Source organism: Alosa alosa, chromosome 8, assembly GCF_017589495.1.
Source record: "Alosa alosa isolate M-15738 ecotype Scorff River chromosome 8, AALO_Geno_1.1, whole genome shotgun sequence".
NCBI lineage: Eukaryota > Metazoa > Chordata > Actinopteri > Clupeiformes > Clupeidae > Alosa > Alosa alosa.
The window spans coordinates 24,864,319-24,884,483 of record NC_063196.1 but is presented as its reverse complement, the minus strand read 5'-3'; the positions used below and the strand labels follow the sequence as shown (position 1 = coordinate 24,884,483).

At 40.9% G+C, this 20,165-nt stretch overlaps 2 protein-coding genes across 5 annotated transcripts in view; one reads left to right on the top strand and one right to left on the bottom strand.

Annotated features, from left to right (window-relative positions):
• Positions 1-502: 502 nt before the first annotated feature.
• mrps10 (mitochondrial ribosomal protein S10) lies at positions 503-3,144 on the bottom strand. Its single transcript, XM_048250769.1, has 7 exons — positions 3,055-3,144; positions 2,845-2,897; positions 2,182-2,248; positions 1,907-2,046; positions 1,515-1,623; positions 1,316-1,405; positions 503-824 (listed from the first exon to the last, which is right to left on the bottom strand). Exons 1-7 carry the CDS (start codon positions 3,124-3,126, stop codon positions 738-740), a joined length of 618 nt encoding a protein of 205 aa, XP_048106726.1. The 5' UTR covers positions 3,127-3,144; the 3' UTR covers positions 503-737.
• Positions 3,145-10,583: 7,439 nt separating this feature from the next.
• The window catches only part of tulp4a (TUB like protein 4a), a 34,493-nt gene continuing 24,911 nt past the window's right edge, over positions 10,584-20,165 (top strand). For 2 of the 4 annotated variants that reach the window (XM_048250210.1, XM_048250208.1), the window contains exons 1-2: positions 10,584-10,695; positions 11,893-13,001. In XM_048250210.1, coding sequence (XP_048106167.1) covers positions 12,750-13,001 — 252 coding nt within the window. In that variant the 5' untranslated portion in view covers positions 10,584-10,695; positions 11,893-12,749. The remainder of the gene's footprint in view (positions 10,696-11,892; positions 13,002-20,165) is intronic. The other 2 variants (XM_048250211.1, XM_048250209.1) reach the window with 1 other exon arrangement.

Below are 20,165 nucleotides of genomic sequence, written 5' to 3'. Positions count from 1 at the left end.
GTGAAAGACGTAATAAGCATGTATAAACTGCCTTTTGCGTTCTTTTTAAAATGGTCCTGAATTTATTATCAAACACCGTTTTGGCAATAGAACAACAGTTCATTTAAGCTTCATTAAAATGTCAACATGCAAATTAAAAAGATTTCGGCTTCCAGAAAGGTACTGAGCTCACCTACCGGTCAGTATCATACAGAGTTACTTAACCTGGAGCTAGATGGTTCGTTCAACATTAATAACTTGAAACACTGAATTAATGACTTGAAATAAAATCTTCTGAAATAAAATAATAATAACAAACCTCTAGAGGGTGCTACAGCACTATGAGAGAAACGAGCAGGATTTAGAGATCAATTCTGCCGATAATCGACTGGGCCAAATTAATCAATTACATGCAATACATATTTAAACTGCATGGGGCATACAGCATATTGCTTCTGCTCCTGTAGATATTTATCAAAGGATGACCACTGAGCAGTCAATAAGAACAGACCAAAGACTAATGTATTTTCTTCAATGATTTAATAAAACAAATATTTAACAGAAAATTATATTAAAACAAATGAACAGTTCTGCAATACACATAAATGCATTATACTTTCTCTGTTGACAATGACACAGAAATGTCCAAATGCCACAAAATGCAGCTTATTTGGACTAAAGGTTTGGAGGCCACTCTTCAAACTTAAGAGCAGGTAAGAAGGGATTGAGACGTTCTGTTGATGTTCTTCACTCTCCACTCACTGGCTTGCTTGTTCTTGTTCTTTTGTTGGGACTTCATCCCACATGGGCTTCTGGATATGTTCTGGAACCTTCTCTATGGCAGTCTATGGGCCACAGACAGATAGTATAAGTTGTAGAATGACTACGGAGTTCTAAGGAATTGCTTTGCTTTACACATTAAAAGGGAACCACCAAAGACTTTATAGTTCTACTTCTAAGTCCACATGAGCAATTGGTCTATTAACTGTACCAACTTTTCTTTCAATTAACTAAACACTCACCAATTAACAGAATTCAATTTGACTGAATATTTCTGAGTACTTATTGTCAGTGTAAAATTAAGTGTATTAATGTTTAAGAGATATAAAACCACACCAAATCCTAAAAGTGTAATGTATTTAAGATGTAGCACAAAGAGCTGGCATTAAAATCTACATGTCCATACTGAGTAAGGGGTACATTTTATGTATGAATAGGCTTAAAGGTTTTAGATAGATAGATACTTTATTGATCCCCAGGGGAAATTCAATTTTAAACAATATGTCGCATAAACATAACCTCCCATAAACACAACTCTGGGCAATATTGGACTTACCTTTGTCACCTCCATGGCTACACCTTCTGGGAGATTCCTCTGAATGTATTCCAAGTATACTTGCGCTGTGGATCCTGTTATTCTCGACAGCTATCAATAAGAGAAAATTGGCCTCAGAGGACTAATTCATATGAATACAGCTTACATATCAATAAAAGGCACGCATACACACACCTATTTGATGCAATTATCCACTCACCTCAATGCATCTGAAATGAGTTCTCATCTCATACTGAACCCTATGTTTTTTGAAGATGTGCACAGATTTCAGCAATGTTAACCTCTCAATGTGTTTGGGTGGCTCATACCTACAAAGTAACCAAAAAAGCAAGACGCAGAAAAATTAGTTTAAAAACATCAATGCTATACTTTGACCATGGCATACCTAATGAAACATCATCACTTGAAGACTTCATACTAAGAAGCAGTGTTTTTATATCATCACAAATCCTATTCACCATTATAGGATATAGGTTTTAACTTTAACTTAAAGGAGAATTCCGGTGTGATATTGACCTAAAGTGTGGAAATGACACCGGAATTCTCCCTCTCCTAGTATTAGAAAATGCCATGGTGTAGCTTTCTACTCACACTTTGCTGAGACCAATGCCCAGTTCTTTGGCAGCCATGGTGGCAAAGAATTCATAACTGTCAAGAACAGCCTTGTCATGGCCCTTCACCAGCACTTCAACCTTCTGATAGAGGGCATCTGGTTCATCTGTGACTGTGATCTTACAAAGAATAAATCACAAAAAAAAATATGAGTAACATATGCCAGGCTACTTTGAGTGAGTATGAAAAAGGTATGTTGAATATTACAGCTGGCATTTAACATCACTGAAGGCAGTTTAGTCAATGGAACTTACAGCAGGGGCACTTCTGAGGACACTGGCAATGTGGAAAGTTGCTGGTAATAGCAAACGGCATGATTGGCTGAAGAGAAAATGATATCCACGCACACTATACATTAATGGTAGGTAAACATTTAACATGTGACATACACTACAATATTGCCACAATATCATCAATATCGTGAACTTGAAGAATCATATCGTGGTATACGATAAACATTCGAATGTTTTAACAAATGTAACATTTGAATGGTTGAATAGTTTTTGGAACATCAAAACAACAGTTTTAGAGGAATTATGTGCAGTGCATATGCTGGAAATGCAATAACAAACTTGAATAAGTCGCATGATACTGCACATACTGAAGGAAGGCAATGTTTTGGACAGATCATTGTTCTGCAATGCTACTTCTCATAACTGCAGTTTATTTTTGTAAGGGTTGTTTCATCGGACAGTATGACAGGTTAATTCTTCGTTGCTATTAAAAATAAATAGCCTACTGATACTTAAAAGTTATTGCATAATCGTAATACCGATAAATATATATATATATATTTTATACATATTATATACAAATTATCTATCCATAGTTATCCTTCGATGTCGATAATTATAATGACGACAAAAGTCATATTTACAAATACAACCCAGCAAGACCTAGATACTGTAAATACAAACCTGAAAATAGCTGGTCTGTCATATAGTCCACAAATGCCCACTTGATGTAATGCCTACGATGGATAGAGATGTCAGTGTTCACTGTTTAGACAGTCTAACTCCAGTCAATCATAACATGACACAGAAACATCGCCTCAAACAAAACTCAGTAAAAACAACATTGGAATACATGAAAGGACACTATATTCACTGTTTTAACGTGTGTTTTACCCGTGATGTCCTGAAAATTGTCCTCGCAACTGCCCCAACATTTCTCCCGAGCATTATTATGGGAGCCGCCATGACTGATATCCCAGAATTCCTCTCCCCCTCTCTCTACTTCTTTTATTGGCAGTTGGCAATTATTTCTTGTGCATTACCGCCACCACTGGACTGGAGTGAGGAACAGGAGTCACTGACTATTCTGTACTGTTTAATAAAACAAACAAACAAGCAAAACAAACAAATAAAATAAAGTTTATATCCTTTTAAAAAGGCCTGTGTTTTTCAAAAAAGAAAGTAAGAAACCAAAGATTTCCCCTGAATTTCTTTGCAATAAGGTCTTAATATCTAGAGACACATTATTTTCTGCTGAGTAACAAGTACCCAGATTGTATTTATGACAGTCAATTACTACATGCAGTTTCAGGTATATGGCTCTGGCAATACTCAACATTTCCAGCAACATGTTTTCTCATTAAAAACAGTGTGCTATTCAGCTTTGTACGACCTAGCCTCATCCTAGTCGGTAAAATTTCTTCCTGTCTAGACCTGTGTGTGTGTGTCTTTTCCCACTTTCCCTTGTATATTCCCACCTTCCCTATATAGATGTCTCCCTGACCCTGTGCACTTATTGTCCCAGATATGTTGCCACTTTTTAATGGTTTTAGCCATACTTTTTTTTTTATCTCTGCTTTACCGTATTTCACATCCATATCTGTATTGTTTTTCATATATTCCCTTAACACTGTCTGAGACATGTGGTTCTCCTTATGTCCCCTGATATTTGCCCAGTATACCAGTGCCAGCCAGTCCTTCCTCAAATGCAGGGGCATCTCCCCCAACTCTGAATTGCAGCTACTGGAGAAGTTTCTATTGCTTCACTGATTATCCTTATTGCTTGATTGTGCTACCATCAAGTTTGCTTGTCTCTGACCCATATGCTATATAGCTATAGTCAAACACTGATCTTATTAGGCCTGAACAGATGTTTTTTTAACGCTGACCTTGTAGCACCCCAATCTACCCCACACAGACACCTCATCACATTTAGTATCCTTTTACATTTATCTACCATCTTTTGGATGTGTTGTGTCTATGTCAACCTTTATCAAACCAGACCCCCAGGTATTTAAAGATTTCAACCCTCTCCAGTTCTTTACCAGATACCATTATTTTTCATTCTTGGTTAATTTTTTTCCTTGTGAAGAACATAACAAGGTCCTATGGCTTTGTGCATTCACGAGTCGCCCTACGTGTTACTGCCTCCTACTGGACAGAGTATTAAAAACATCTATTCCTAAAATCTTCATGTGAGAAAAAATGAGGTGCATCACATAGCTTACTCAACAAGACTTTAAATATATCCAGAATGTACCAAACACAATTGGTCAACAATGTCTCAAGATAATTAACTCAATGAATTAGAATTGGTTCATGCTTTAATCTGACAGAATGAAGAAAATATTTATTCCAATAGCTTGGCCCCATGTATTAACATCATATCTGAAGAAATTGTGCAAAATCAGTTTATTAATGGTAAATAGAAGGGAAATTAAATCTATCAATAGCCTCTGCAAGAGCATAACTGTGTTTTCAATATGTATGTGTGTTTGTGCTCCTAAACAGATGCTGGTTTCAGCCTGGTTGGACAGAGCAGAGTTCTGGTTTTTAACGGTTCTCATCAAGCTGATTCTATAAGGTTTGTTCATTTATTCTTGCCTAAATGGTCAACAACATGAGATAGTCTAACTCTTCCTCCACAAAATAATACATGACATCTGCACATATGCAAGCACAGGTTACTTCAGGTAACAAATGCAGAGATCCAGGCAATTGCCAGATTCCAGGCAATCCCACCTACACACATAAATAGATATTTCTACTGACACTTCCTGGTGACATGAATTCAAAAAACAATCCAGTCCAGAAAAATAACAAGATATAGCATGTATAGATGACCCTTACAATGACCAACATAAGATGTTAAGTAGTAAAGATAGTACAATTACACTGGAAATAGCCCAGGTCTTCAAGGGTTAACTGTGGAGGAGACATGAGCCACTTTCCCACCAAGTAGTTACAGGAACGTAGTTATAGGAACAATCCACTTCTAAACAGTTTTATACTCTAACCAAAACTGGTTTTTCCATTTGCATTCGCACTGGCCAAGTGGCCATAGGAACTGGTTTCCCATTCAATTTCAACTGGGAAATGGTTACACCTAAGGGCTGCACAAGGAAATGTCTAACTGTGAGTTTTTCTGACAGATATTGCAATTTGATTTGCGATATGATATTTGAAAGCTTCAATTCAATATTCCAAATTTCGCTTTAAGTTGGGACACTTCTGATTGGAGAACATGCCGAGTGCATGAGAAGAACAGTACTTCTTTTTAGATTAAATTAGATTCAACTTCATTGCCATTGTGCAGAGTACAAGTACAAAAACGTACAGACGAAATGCAGTTTGTGAATAACCAGAAGTGCAAAAAAAGCAAAAAGTGCAATGTGATATACAAAGTATAGACAGGTGGTGCAAAGATAGGGCAAGAAATATAGTGCAATGTAGACAGTAGTATGCAGTTGGTTTACAGAAGGTGGTTTAGAGTAATATAAATTAAAGGGGAACTCGGTAGGATTAGCTATATTTCCCCCTCTGCTGGAGAAGTTGTGCATTATGCTATTTCAAACTGTGCAAAAAGGGTAACGATAAAGCACATGGATTTGTTTACAAGCTAGCAAAACGGTTAGCATAAGTTCGGCAGAACAATGTGGATGTTACAAGGTAAGAAACACGATTTAAAATGAGTTTCTTGTTTCTCACTTCTCTTACCGGCATAGTCCCAATGTTGCAAGGTTGGTTTTCCGCCTGGGGATGCTAGGGGGAGCCGGGAAAGTCACCCTTTTCACAGGTCATTTAACCATCCAAATAATTTCTAAATGGGTTTATTAAGTTGAAATAGCTGCCAAGTGCCCCTTTAAATATAGATTTGTGCAGTGTAATGGCAAATTCTGATTGGAGAGCGTGCCAAGTGCACGAGAAGAACTGCACTTCTGATTGGAGAGCGTGCTAGTGCATGAGAAGAACAGCACTTCTGATTGGAGAACGTGCCTAGTGCAGGAGAAGAACAGCACTCCTGCTAGCTTCACGGTCTGTCAAACGAGGAGGATGATATGAATATTAAAATCATAGATGTGGCAAGATTTACCATTTGGACAGAGTTGTAAGCTGCACAATCAACTGTAATCAAGTGTGTCCCTGATGGCCAGCAGCTTAAAAGGACACCAGGCAACATTTTCGTGTTAATTAATCAGCTTCGTAAGTCGGTATATGGTTAAAGGACTCATTACAGGGCGAATGAAGACTCTCTCGCCCGCCCCTATTGCCTGTAGGAAGAATATTCCACTTGCAAGTTCGGTATATCCGACCCGCAGACCTTCAGTCTCACAAAGTCTCAGACATCGCAAGAAGCAGGATCAGTGTATCCTGCATCCCCAGCACAGGCTAACGAGCGATTGTTGCAAACGTGTGTATAATGGCAGAGCTGGCGAAGAAGCAGCGAAAACCCTTGACGGAAGCAAGGATGCAAAGAAAAGGAAAAGAGCTTCAGGGCAAGCGAGGGCTCGCACACGTGTCGACACGTACAGACGCAAGGAGGAGCTTCGTAGAGAAAAGGCATCAGGCTTGTCTGGTGTCCCTTTAACACCTCCAACAACCCCAGGCTCTCAGGCCACTGCTGGGGAGCTGCAACGGTGACCTTTCTGGCCAATGACCACCGAAGCGGAGACACCCTTGGCTGGTATAGCAGTCCCTCAGTTAGTCAGGAGCGTTGACACATCCAGCTATGGCCAATTCCATCAATCGCAGTCCACCCAAGAGCACCTTTAACATACACAAAATATGGCATTGCTACTTATTGCCCAAAATACACGATTCCTATTTCCAGAATGGTAGGCCTATAAAAGAGTTTGGAGTGCTACCCTTATAAATATCTTTGTTGCAATGAGCAAAAAAGTAAACATACCTCCAAATTAGTAGTGGGAGCAGTATTGCGAGGAGAAGCACTGGTACCAAAACCCAATGATGTCTGTCAATTCTGCAGAATTCTGCAAAAGGAAAAGAAATAATATAATTATGTAAACACCTCTGTCTTTTACATATTATACATGTAATTTGCTGTGCTGCCGGTGTGGGGTTATGATAGAATGCGCTGACCAAATCGAACGTTTTCCGACTAAAACAAATAACGTTATCAAGCCAGGCATAGGCCTACTACTTGAATGAAAATAGTGTTAACCACCTCAGGACAGACCTATGGGACAGACCTAGATAGTAATGTCGCTAGCTAAATAAAATTTAGGCTATTGTCATAGCGGATATCTGCGCATAGAATCATGTTAATTCGTTCTGGTAACATTAAAAAAGAACTATGCAACAATTTTAGCAAAAATGACCTTAATTATGCAGGTTGTGAAATGACCTTAATTATGCAGTCGTTCTGATGGTTCTACAACACTTTCCAGGTTGTTTGGTGGGTGCTTCGTCTCCCCCTATCGCTTCTCCACGGAAAAAAACGAATATGCAACTTTCTGAACCCGGACCGGGTAAATCCGGATGTGACTCAGCGGAAGTATCCAATAGCACCTCGAAAATGTAGTCAGATTGTAGTTTCGAAGAAGACTGCAAAACGGACGCCAACTTGGCTTTGTTACTGTTGAAATTGTAAGTAGCCTACCCTTGGGTGAACTTCGTCTTTGTAATGTGGTTTGATAGTTTCTTGAACAATGTGTGCTCAACCATTATATTGTGAGCCCTGTATGTGTTCAGCTTGGTTTCTTGATGGCTAGCTCGCTAGCTAGTGGTGGTTTAGCGTAGCAGTCACTTTCTACCGAAGCTGCAGGGGGAGCTGTGTAGTGAAAAATGTGAGCCCAAATCCGGCGAAAACCCAGAAACAGTGAAGGAATAACCAGACCTGCATAGTGCTTCTTTAACGTTATGCTTAGGCTAGCCTACTATAACTTCACTGAATCAATGTCAACTTCCGACGTTGATCTCCGTCTTTTGGCAATGACGATTAGGCCTAATATTTAAACAACGTCTACCACCGTAAACACTATTGTGAAACTCATATAACGTTACAGCTAGGATATAAAATAGTTGCTAGTTGCCAATTTGGACTGTTCAAGGGCTCCATGCTTGTGTATAATGATGTTATTGTTTTGGAAATTGCCATTTTTTGCCATATTGTATTGTAGGATTATATTCAATGGTGTCCTCCATTCCAACTAGGAACTACAAATATTCAGCCTACTCATCCCTCCATCTATATCATTATATTCATCCATCCATCCTAGCACATGCTGCAAGTCCCATTCCTAGAGCAGCATAAAATGTATAGGTAACCTACATATTGCCCATGTAATGTTTTTCAATGTTTCACAACCACAGTAACTACCAAGCAACCACAAGAAAAATACATAGTGTCCTTTATAAGACCTACAAAGGCACCAACTTTCTCTCCATCCATTTACTTCAAACCATTCATACTCCTATCAACATCCATGTCTAATCGCCAAGACCCCTGGCAGTTGGGTTAGCTCCTTGAGCCGTGGATCTGCCCAAGGTTTCTTCCTTGGTAAGGGAGTTTTTCCTTGCCCCTGTTGCTCTTGGGTGCTCCTTGTTGGTGCCCCCCCATCCCAATCCTCCCCCACCTTTCTTATGCAGCCCTTGCCACTACTAAACCCCTCTTCTACTGCACTTTACCCCCCCCCCCCCCCCATAAATGCACAAATAGGCTGACACCAGACATAATTTCACTGCATTTCTTACTTCCAGTAACTATATGCATGTGACAATAAACTTCCTTGTATCCAATTCAATTACTAACTAGGAACCTCCACAGCTTACTTTAGCAACCAACATAGACATATCTTTATAGCAGAGTAACCACTATGATTACCCTAGGAAAAGCCTAACAGCTATCTCAATTACCCTAACAACAACCTATTAACCACTACAAAAATGCTAACCTAGCATCCACCATAGCAACCTGCATAACAACTGTTCTAGCATAACAACCACCATATCTACCCCCAGCAACCATCTCAGGTACCCTAGCAACAATCTAGCAATGACTACCAAAGTGTCATCCAAGCAACTGCCATATTAACATAGTAACCTTAGCAACCGGCATTATTTAGCATAACAACCACCATATCTACCCTAGCAACAAACTACCAACCACTACCGTAATGTCAACCGAACAACTGCCTTGGCAACCAACATGATTACCCTAGCAACCAGCATAGCAACCACTTTATATAGCATAGTAACCACTATGATTACCCTAGCAACACCCTAGCAACTGTCTCTGTTTTTTTTCATTTGCATGCACTGTTAATTTCTTGGAATTGAATTTCTAGTTGATTATTATGGTAATGATGATATTCACATGTCCAACATACATGTCTGGCATAGCACTACCATCTGACAACAGATAGAATGGCTATTTCACTTCAATGGTATTACCTCTACAATTCCTAGAAGTTTCATTAGATTCATTTCACATTTTGTGTATGAATTCACAGGTGTCCTTTTATATTATGGTCATGCCCCCCACTCCCTGTCAAGTAGGCTGAAATTATTGGTTCCCACAGGCGACAAATCATGACATTTGGCAACCATATCATCCATCCCAGTTTCTACTCTGGGAAAGAGATTTGGGCCCAAATGTGGCCCAGGGACTCCATAGCGCCCCTTATGCCCAGTGGATATAGACTGAAAGGGGTTTTTAGGATAACTTGTCAATAGTTGCACTGCATATCTCAAAGTGTATGTCATAAATTGGTTCATAAACGTCACATCAGACACGAAATGAGTGTTTCCAATGTATAAAATTTGCAAAAACAAATAGCACACACATCAGATACATGCATTTGAATTGACACATGCACCACATGTGAGTGCATGTTGGATTCCATAATGTCATGGGTCGCAGACCGCAGGTGATCAGGTCCGCCATTACTGCCTGCAGCTATATTTACTTTTTATTATTTGTTAATTTGTTTGTTTGTCTTGATGTCTGTGCTTTATGGGTAGGCTGGTGAGTCATGCTGCTCCTTCGGGCATCTTGTTTCTGTTTATTGTCGATTATTTCTCAACTTGTCTGTTTATGTCTTGATGTCTGTGTGTGGAGTGCTTTGGGTTGCAAAAATTGGGTTTTTAAAAATGCACTATATAAATAAACTTACCTTACCTCACTAACCTAACTGAAGCACATAAGTTCAAATGATGGAATTCATGCACATTGGATCAGTCTGTGATTTTAAACATTTTTACTTTGTAAATCCTTGTGAATCCAGCCCTATGTTGATTTAGTTTTCAATCCTTAAAGACTTTCAACTTGAAGATTTCGCCCCTTGAGATCAAATATGCAAGTATTCCCTCATTTACATAAGCAGTGTGTTTTTCTTGTGTAGTCTACAAAGTGTGCAAAGTTGTAGGCTGCCCGTTAGGGGCGGCCTTGGTTGTCTCTCCTCATACACTGAGAGGAAAGCTGCCAAAGACAGGAATCATGTGACCATCACGTGACCCAGCATTCGGGCCCTGCATAGTGAGGTGGCTCAGGCTATCAAACATTGAACGACAAAGGTAAGCATTTTATCACGTTTCAGATTCGGTTAATTTCGATTTTGACGCACAGTGAAATTAACTTAATGTGTTAATTTACTAATATGACTGCAGTTAGACTCCTGTTAATGTCACTTTGCAACTGAATAACCGTTTTGCTTGCATATTATTGTTAATGATGGCTTGCTAATGTTGGCTAACGTTCATATTAGACAAGCTAACGATAACGTTAGATATCAAATTGCTTTAAAATATAACGTTATTTCTGTATGTTGTAAGGCAGATACATCTATAATGAGAAGGTGATAAAACATAGGAAGATGCATCACGATTTGTATGTGAATTGTACAATAGTGATTAACTTGAGCTGTTTACATGAATCAAAATACTAGGTATTGGGCCGATGTATTTGTAGTAGAAATTGTCAAATTGTCTGACCTTAGATGTGGATAGAAAAATTGGAATGATTCAACAGTGGCACTCCGGTCGTTTGACTATGTATTTGTAGTGGAGATTGCATACTAGCCAACTTTTTTGTCATGTCTGAATGACCCAAATTGACGTTATAGCTGCTAGTCTGTTCATTTGCTAGTTGTGATTTGAAGATGGTCATTTTAATTGACTTGCGATAAAGATGTAGCCTATCATATATCATATAGCCAAAGGGGTGCCGTGTAGGCTATGTCACGATTGTAAGACATGATCTGTTACTGCATGTTATAGCTCAGCAGTTGTTTATTGGGGAAAGGGAACGTTTTAGTAAGCTTTAATCACATTATTTGAAGGGATTCACCAGGTATGCTTTATTATTAGGCTTACTAGTATTTGTGCTGTTTTAATTGTCAAGCAGCATTTCTAAAAGATTCGTCAATGTGCAGCCATTTTAAAGTAGTAATTTCAGTGTATTTTTCACTTTGTTATTCGTTGCCTGTCAACACCTTGGCTTTCCGTAGATGTGTAGACTTAGACTTTTAGCAAGGAAAATAAAATTGATGAATGCTTGAACAGCAGCCAAGCCGAGCCCCTACATTTCCTTTTTTTTTTTTTTTTATCAAATGGTAAACTAGGGTTTCCTTTTGTGGTTAACGTAAGCTTGTGACATTTGAAAGGCCAATTTTCTGTTTTTCGTGTGCGTGGTGCTCCACCTAACGTAGGTGTTTTTTCTTTTTTTTTTTTTTTTTTTTATGTCACTGCGCTTCTGTGCTTTCATCTTTGAAGGGATTCCCGGCGCTGATTGGAGCGAAAATCAATGACGCAATGACGTTGCCGGGTTCCGCTCTCCCGCGGAAGGACAGATGATGATTACCCATTCAGACTTCACTTTCAACTCGTTCGGACATCGCTGAAAAATAAAAGTAGCTACCAATTCCACTGGCACCACAAGCCGGCTTTTGCTGTCAGATGATTGGAGTAGATTTCTGGGATTATGTTGACACTGTAGAAAAGGCATCAGAAATGACGGGCATAGACTCGGCGCCTCTAAGTGGAGTAAATTGGATGTCTGTAGACGATCGCGGGTATTAAAGAAATACACCTTGCCGCCGGTGACAAGAGCAAGGTGAAGTTTTTTCCTTTTTAATTATGTCGTTAAGTTGATAGGCGATTGCATTGGTGGTTTAAAAACACTGCTGTTGAACATTAATGACTGAGTTAACACGGATGATTGAAAAGTAAGGATAGCCTACGACGAAGAAAAATTTGAAGTCAATCCAAACAAAACAAGCAATCTATTCACTGTAGACTTTGAAATGACTTGATCAACGTGCCTTTTCCGTTTATGCATGTCATCTCGTTCATTATTTTACAAACGAATCATGGAACATTTGAGGTGATCACTTTGGCAACGCCACCCAGATATCCCTGATCCCAAACCACACGAAGTTCATCTCAAAAGGTCACATCGCCTATTTTGGATATCATTATTGGATCGCTGACTCCAGAGTAGTGGCCTTTGTGCTATGAACTCACAGACCGCAGCATTTGCGCCCAGCCCGCACTGACACTTCAAGTGTCTTGGCACGAAACTCGTGAAACACCTTGCTACTACATCGGAGAACCGTTTGTTGGCGGCAGGAATGTTCGCGGCGGTCGAGCATGGCCCCGTGCTCTGCAGCGACTCGAACATCCTCTGCTTGTCCTGGAAAGGGCGCGTGCCGAAGAGCGAGAAGGAGAAGCCGGTGTGTCGGAAGCGCTACTATGAGGAGGGCTGGCTCGCGACGGGGAATGGCCGGGGTGTTGTAGGAGTGACGTTCACTTCAAGCCACTGCAGAAGGGACCGGACGACACCTCAGAGAATAAACTTCAATTTGAGAGGACACAACAGTGAGGTTGGTGGCTGTCTTTATTCATTTTGTTGAATTGCAGTTCAACTATGTAGCGAATTTCTGATTGCTCCAAGCCAACCACTGACCAAGTACGAGAGAAAAATAAGCAGGCTATCATACAGAAATGTATCATACAGTCTTGATGAAAAATCAAGAAAATTAGGCCTATATGTATCATTACAATAGTATCAAAGAAACATACGATGTAGTGTATATTGATTCAGATGTATCCTAAGTGTCTATGGGGCAGAAGAATGACAGGAGTCAGGACATATTGTAAACTTTTTACTCACTAGAGCACATATGGCTTCTAGTATTGCATGGAGTAGTGTCAGATGTGCCAATTTGCTGAAAAGAAATAGTTCGATTGTTGACTCTTGAAAAAGTCCATTAAAAACTTGTCTGAAATATTACTTGCAATCACACTCTCCATATCAGTATAGAATTGGTTCTACATACAGAGATGTGGAAATGGAAAGTAATGGTGGGAAGTCAATTACATAATCATTTTTCTACCTGCATGGCTGATCAAACGCTGCACTTCTGTTGTACTGAACGAGCAAAGGTGCTCGGTGGAGAATGTAGAAATCAATCATGCGGAGCCCACGTCATTTCCCGCCGTGACCGTTTGGAAATTACTCTGCCTAATGAATTCTGTCAGCCTGGTGACCGATCGACTCGGTCATCTGTGCAGCCTCCTCTAATGCAGTCTTTTTAACTGCTCCCGAAATCTATGTTATGCACCAAGGGGTTAAACTACCCTGTGCAGTGCGAGTGTCTGTGAAACTGCTGTCATCTCGTGCTGATCTCTCTCTACACTTGTGAAATTAGCCATGTTCAAGATGCTGTAGCCTGTGTGGGCCTGACCTGGTTCAGGGAAACTACATGCACATGAGCAGAGCGCAATCATCATGTAGCCTAACGCAGAGTAAACACAAATTCATCATGGCCTTGTAGAAGCAAAAGCTTATGGGCATTTTAAGTAACACCGTGTAGCAATCTACCAATTTCTGAGGTATGTTTTTGCAAGCAGCTACCTTTTGGTGCCATCTTCAAATTCTTTTTGATGGAATATGGTCATGCAAAGGACAAACCAGTGTCTACTGCTAGGCCAGGTTATGCACTGAGCTGTTTTGTGGGGCTGGGAAGGAGCACCCAGCAAAAAAAAAGAGGGGGGAGGAGCCTTCACAGCAAGACTGTGCCATCAGTATCGCAGAAAAAGGCTAAGTTAGTTGTTAGCAAGCTTTAATTCACGCCATCTGGGTTGTGGTTGGTGGTATTTGAAAGGTTTTTGTACACTTTTTAGGTAGGCTAGTCCGTTTGCTAGTCGTAGACCAGAACTCTATGGCCTAACGCTGCTTTGATGACCATGGAGGATTGCTAGGGTGTGCCCCTTGCCATGTGCTGAATGGGCAGTGCTTTTGGGCTGTGCGCATCTATTCCTGGTACAGGTAAAGAGCTCTGTGAGGTGGGGCAGTATGAAGGGATGAGTGTGTTGAATCTCAGCCAGCCTTGGCTGGATGGAGGTGAATGAAAAGGCCTGAGGTGTGTGTGTGTGTGTGTGTGCACGTGTGCACATGCACTAGGGCTGGGTGCTGCACAGATTTATTGAATCGTTTCCACTCTGATTCACAAGATCTCAATTCCGTTTAAGATATGATTTGATTCCGCTAGAGATATTTAAGTTACAACCAATGTGGCTTGGACATTGTACAATAAGCCCTTTAACATGGTGCATTATTAGAAATATAAATATTTACATTAAGAACTAAACCCGAAAAAGTTTCATTAAATGTTTGTTTTAAGCAAGCCTCCATAGGAAAAACGTGGAGGACTACAGTGCATTAAAGCATTGATCTCTGGATTTCATGAATCAGTATTAAATTATTCAAATAAATGTTGATTCAAAGCTACTTTCTAATATTTACCCTAGTGTGCACTCTGAAGAGGTTCCATGAGCACTTTTCTGCCATTTGCTGTGTGCGTGCGTGCGTGCGTGCGTGCCGCTCTCCACTCCACACAATCCTCAAGCAGTGAATGCAGAGATACAGCGGACAATGAGTTGTTCACTCAAAGGGTGTCCAAGCAAGGAATGGCGTTGGTGTTATGGTAGTGCTCAATTAGATTAGATTTGCTTGTTGTATAACACAATACATTTTCGAACAGTGGCCACTATGGTTAAGTGAACTGGAGTGGTGTGTTTGAAATCGCAATCTGTTTATTTATGATTATCTCTGCTATAATACCCCTTTTTTTTGGGGGGGGGGGGTGTTAACATAGGCTAGACTAATGACATGGAAGTTCTAATTGACAGTGTGATGTGCAATTTTCTGTAGCAGCAGAGACATACACTCACTCACTCTGTCAGTTATGTAACCCCGGCTGCTTTCAGATTGTGCTACACATGCTTTTTAGCTTTGATCGAAAATGTGAACGTTTAAAAATAAAATGGATAAAAATAAACAAAAAGCAATCATGGGTCTTGACCCGCTGTCTAATCCTGAAATCATCCGTAATCCCAGAGGAGTGCCTATCAGTGTTGCTCATCCCATCTGATGAAAACGCAAAGATCTGGGTTTTTATTTTCCCTCTCTGTGTGTATGTAGTGGGTGGCTGTGGAGAATGCACACACATAAGATCCGTGAGAAAGAAAGCGAGTCAATGAGGGTCAGAAAGAGAAATTGGCGCACTTCTGTGTGATGACCGATTGGAATCTTGTGAAGTTGAGTAAATGCACGAGTAGGCAGTGTTCACAACGCTGTACTTTATGTTTAACTTTTTTTGCACATAGCACTGGTGCCACAGAGCTTGATTGTAGCACATAACAGCCATCAGGAGAGGTCATGCTATGTTTTTTTTTTTTTTTGTGATTTTCTTTTTTAAGAGCTTCTAAATATGCATTGGAAATCAGTTAATTAGTTAACAGTTCATATTTCCAAGTTTAAGATTAGAGTAGATTCAACTCAATTTTCATTGCCCAAGTAAAATACCAGTACAACAAAATAGGCTACAGTTTTACATCTAACCAGTAGTGCAAATGAACAGGCTAACTGGCATGTCATAAATCGCACATCCATGATATGCATCACTAAACCATCCCATACACAGACAGTGTGTAGCCCACAGAAGATAGCTGAAGGTCTGTGGCTAAAACAGTCCTAGTGAAAGTATTGTGAAGCTTTTTTGGAACCAATAGTTTCACCATGTTTGGCTAATCAAGTACTACTAAGTGAGACCAGTGGTATGCTGAGTGTAAAGCCTGCAGTGAGTTCAAATTTGACAGTTTACACACATACTTCAATCAAACAAACAAACAAACAAACGGCTCATAATCACACGCATGCAATGTATATCTAACGCAAAGCTGTATCCCACTTGTTCTATGCTGGTAAATTATCTGTGACACAGACTGATTTTTTTTTTTTGTAGCATGTAGAAAATGTATGTCACACAGTACAGCCTTGGTTCAGGTCTAGGTTACCACAGAATGAGGCCTTAAACACAAGAACAAGCACTTACAACATTGTAGGGTGTATTTCAATTTTACTGAATGCACTGTGAGGCCTTGGTTAGACTGATGTTGCCTGTGTTTATGTATCCAGTATTCAGCAAGGGCCCAAAAGCGTGTGTGTGTGTGTGTGTGTGTGCGTGTGCGCGCGCGCCTGTGTCTGTGTGTGTGTGTGTGTGTGTGTGTGTGCGTGCAGGTGTAATGGTAGCCAGCTGGTGTGGTCTAGTAGCTGTGCAGTAAGTTAACCACCCTCCCGATGCCGAGACTTGGGTTTTGGCCTTCTATGCGTGTGTGTGTGTGTGTGTGTGCGTGTGTGTGTGTGCAGGTGTAAGACATGGGTTTTGGCCTCATGGTTCTGTGTGTGTGTGTGTGTGTGCAGGTGTAAGATGTGGGTTTTGGCCTCCTATGCCCCCGCCTCCCAGTCCGAGGGTTCGAGCCCGGGCAGGTGCAGGGCTGGACAACACAACGCAGGTTTCACAGGGGCCTGATTGGGATTCTCACTGCACAATCGTCCCCCAGTAGTTTTGGCTTTGAAGAGGGCTTCTTGTCCGGTCATGTGACTGCGCTTGCTTCTTCTCAGCACCTGTCATGTTTAGAGGGGTCACCCCTTCCCTGAGGCCTGTGGGGGTGCAGAAGACATGCTCTCGGGATATGCTCTTCTCCCTTTCCCCTTTATGTTGTCACACACACACACACACACACACACACACACACACACACACACACACACACACACACAGCTACACATTTTAGGCTAGGTTCCCACAAAGGATAATGGCTTGTATGCTATTCTTGTGTGTTGTGCTCACGTGTGTGTGTGTGTGTGTGTGTGTGTGTTTCATAAGCCTGTTTGTTAGCCTACCTGTGTCCTCCACAGCCTCTCTCCGATGGCCCAGTTTTGTATAAACCCTCTTCCCCTGTTTCCATCTACCTGAGTGTTAAACAGCAAAGTTTCTTTGCGCTTTATAAATGATGTAGCAAAAGCTATTTTACCTCCTCTGAAAAGCCGCACACTGTCCTCTCACTCCCCATAGCAGTTAGAGGAGACTAAGCCGGTGTGCTCATTCACGTGTTACCGACCGCCCAAGTGCATTTAGTAGATATTTAGTGGGCACAGGTCTGCATGCTGTTTTTACTAGTTGGGGCAGCACTGTGTGAGTCTGCGATGGTGCTATGGGGGCAGGTGGCAGGGGGATTTCTGGTCAGATATCACACAGGCTGCCCAGCCCAGAGTTAAATCTGTACTCAAGGTAATTATGTTACGTAAGGGTTACCACTCATCTCACAGGTGCATGTGTGTGTGTCTGTGTGTGTTTGTCGCACTGGTGTATGTGTTAGCGACCTTTACCCCTTTTAACCCCAATGACACATGCTAAAAGCACTCTTGATACAGGTGTCCTGGCCTGTAGGTGGCCTTTGTTTTCCTAAACACTGAATCGCAGACTTGCGGTATCATTCACAGGTCAAAGTCGTGTACACTAAGACTCGTGTCGGACAGTAATCTGATTAACTCATGAAACTGGTTTATCATTGGAGTACGTACTGACAGTACCTTCTGATCGTGTTGAGGAACAACAACGCTGGCCTCGGCCAGCTTTGGCTTCTTCTCCATGCGTTCACACAAGGTTTTATCCACTTTTTGTAGGAACTTAAATAGGCAAAGCAGAAACTCATGACAGAAACTCAATCAGCAAAACAGACAGGAGCATCTCAATATCATTTCAGACTGGGTAGAGTTCACATTAGTTCACAACAGGACTCTACAGTGCGCCCATTTCACTCGCACATGCGAGTAAAAATGATTGCGTGCGAGTGCAAAAAAATATTTAGGCGCACTGGTGCGAATGACTTCTAAACATGTCAATGTTTGTCTACAAAATACACCGCAACATCGAGAAACATTACTGGTGCAAACCATAGAATCACGTCGCGAATGCAGCATAAAAACTACACCTCCCATCAACGTTAGCAGTTTCGCGTTGTGACTCGCTAGTAGTCGCTTCTATCAAATCCAAGAGCGCGCAGAAAAAGCGGAAAGTTAGACTAGCCAGCCAAGATGCAAAGATTGAAGAAATTAGTTCTTCTATCCACCGAATTCATCGGATATAGGAGGAAGAGGATGAGATTCTGAGAATGCAGTGAGAGAACGAAAGGTAACCTAACATGCCTTTTAGCCCAGTTGACGTATTGGCTGCAATATGCAAAATATAGCTGTAGCGAACAGGCACAAAAGTAGCCTCCCGTAATACTCCCATTTTATTCAAAGGTAGAACGCTACTGACAACTCCAGGCTTCCACGCATTCTTGTTTGTTTACACTGAAGCTGAAGTGCAAAACGAAAGTAGGCCTAATGTTTGCCTAACTGCCCCCATCAATGCAGATATTTCAAATAAAAAATAAAATTATAAAAAATATATCCTTGATTAGACTGTTGGGTTTTGTGGAAGAGCAAATGGACTGTTTTAGTATTAGTATTCAGTATGCAGTCAGATAGGTCACCATAGGCATATTTGGATTAGCTAAATTAACAAAATGTAGGAAAATAGAACAGACTCGCATAGAACAGACAGTAGGCACTGATCTTTAAAATCCTGTTTCCTGTAGCATAAATGTCGTCAGTCATTCTTAATCTTTTCAATTGGTGCACTGGCATGTTTAACTGTTAGCTGCAGTGTAATGTTAGATTATGTGTAAGTTAAGTACAGAACTGACTGTGCGCCCAAATTTGTGTCGCACAAGTGCTCCTGGAAATTTTTTTTAGTGTAGAGCCCTGGTTCACAATATGAATGATTTTGGAATAGTCTCATAGGGCTTATATGAACAGCTGTGACACGTGACAGTTAGCTAAAGTGAGCCACACTAGTAATTTCAATTTCAATTTTCAGTTTAATTTCACTTGGTCTCATGGCTCTTTACAGAGTGTTAAACATTCAGAGAGGGCCCATGAGGGGCGAGGGAAAACTCCCTAGAATTGGAGATGCATATAGGTGTATCTATTAAGTGTATATAGTAGGCTATCACTGGTTTTGACTCAAAACAGCATTACCTGTGCAGCCTGGGACAATGTCTCCCGGCAAAGAATGTTTATGATTTTGTGTCTCATGTGAAACAAGGGGCCCAGGAATGCCATTTCCTGTCAGAGGATGTCTAGAATGGATGAAAGAGAGAGAATTGTCAATGTCGATATTTAATAAAGAGTTTGATGGAGTCTGCCTCCTCTCTGGCTCACATACACAGAAACACAGCTCTCTGTTCCTTTTCCTCTGTCTCTATCTGGTCTCTATCTGGTCTTTCTTTCTCTCTCTTTCTCACACACTCTTTAGCAGACGGTTCTCTGCTCGCAAATCAGCCCTCATGTCCTAGAACAGCAAATTTCACTAATTGAGTTCCAGGCCTGATTTAAAGGCCTATCGGTAAACGCAGCGAATGGTAAAACCCTCCTGTTGGTCTCCTACATCGTCCTTCGTTGACCCCTGCCCCACTGTGTTTAGTCCAATAATTGTAGTGCTGCTGGGTAGAAAGACACACTCTGATAGATAGATAGATACTTTATTGATCCCCAAGGGGAAATTCAAGACATGAAATGATGGAATCTTACATGTAGTACGAGTCTTGTCATGTCTCAAGTTAGTCTGGCCTTCATGAAAAGAGGAGTTTCT

Coding starts and splice junctions, on each gene's coding strand:
- mrps10 (XM_048250769.1), bottom strand. CDS start 3,126: ATGGCGGCTCCCATAATAATGCTCGGGAGAAATGTTGGGGCAGTTGCG. Junction 2,898..3,054: donor CAATTTTCAGGACATCACGG/GTAAAACACACG, acceptor TATCCATCGTAG/GCATTACATCAAGTGGGCAT. Junction 2,047..2,181: donor TCCTCAGAAGTGCCCCTGCT/GTAAGTTCCATT, acceptor ATTCTTTGTAAG/ATCACAGTCACAGATGAACC.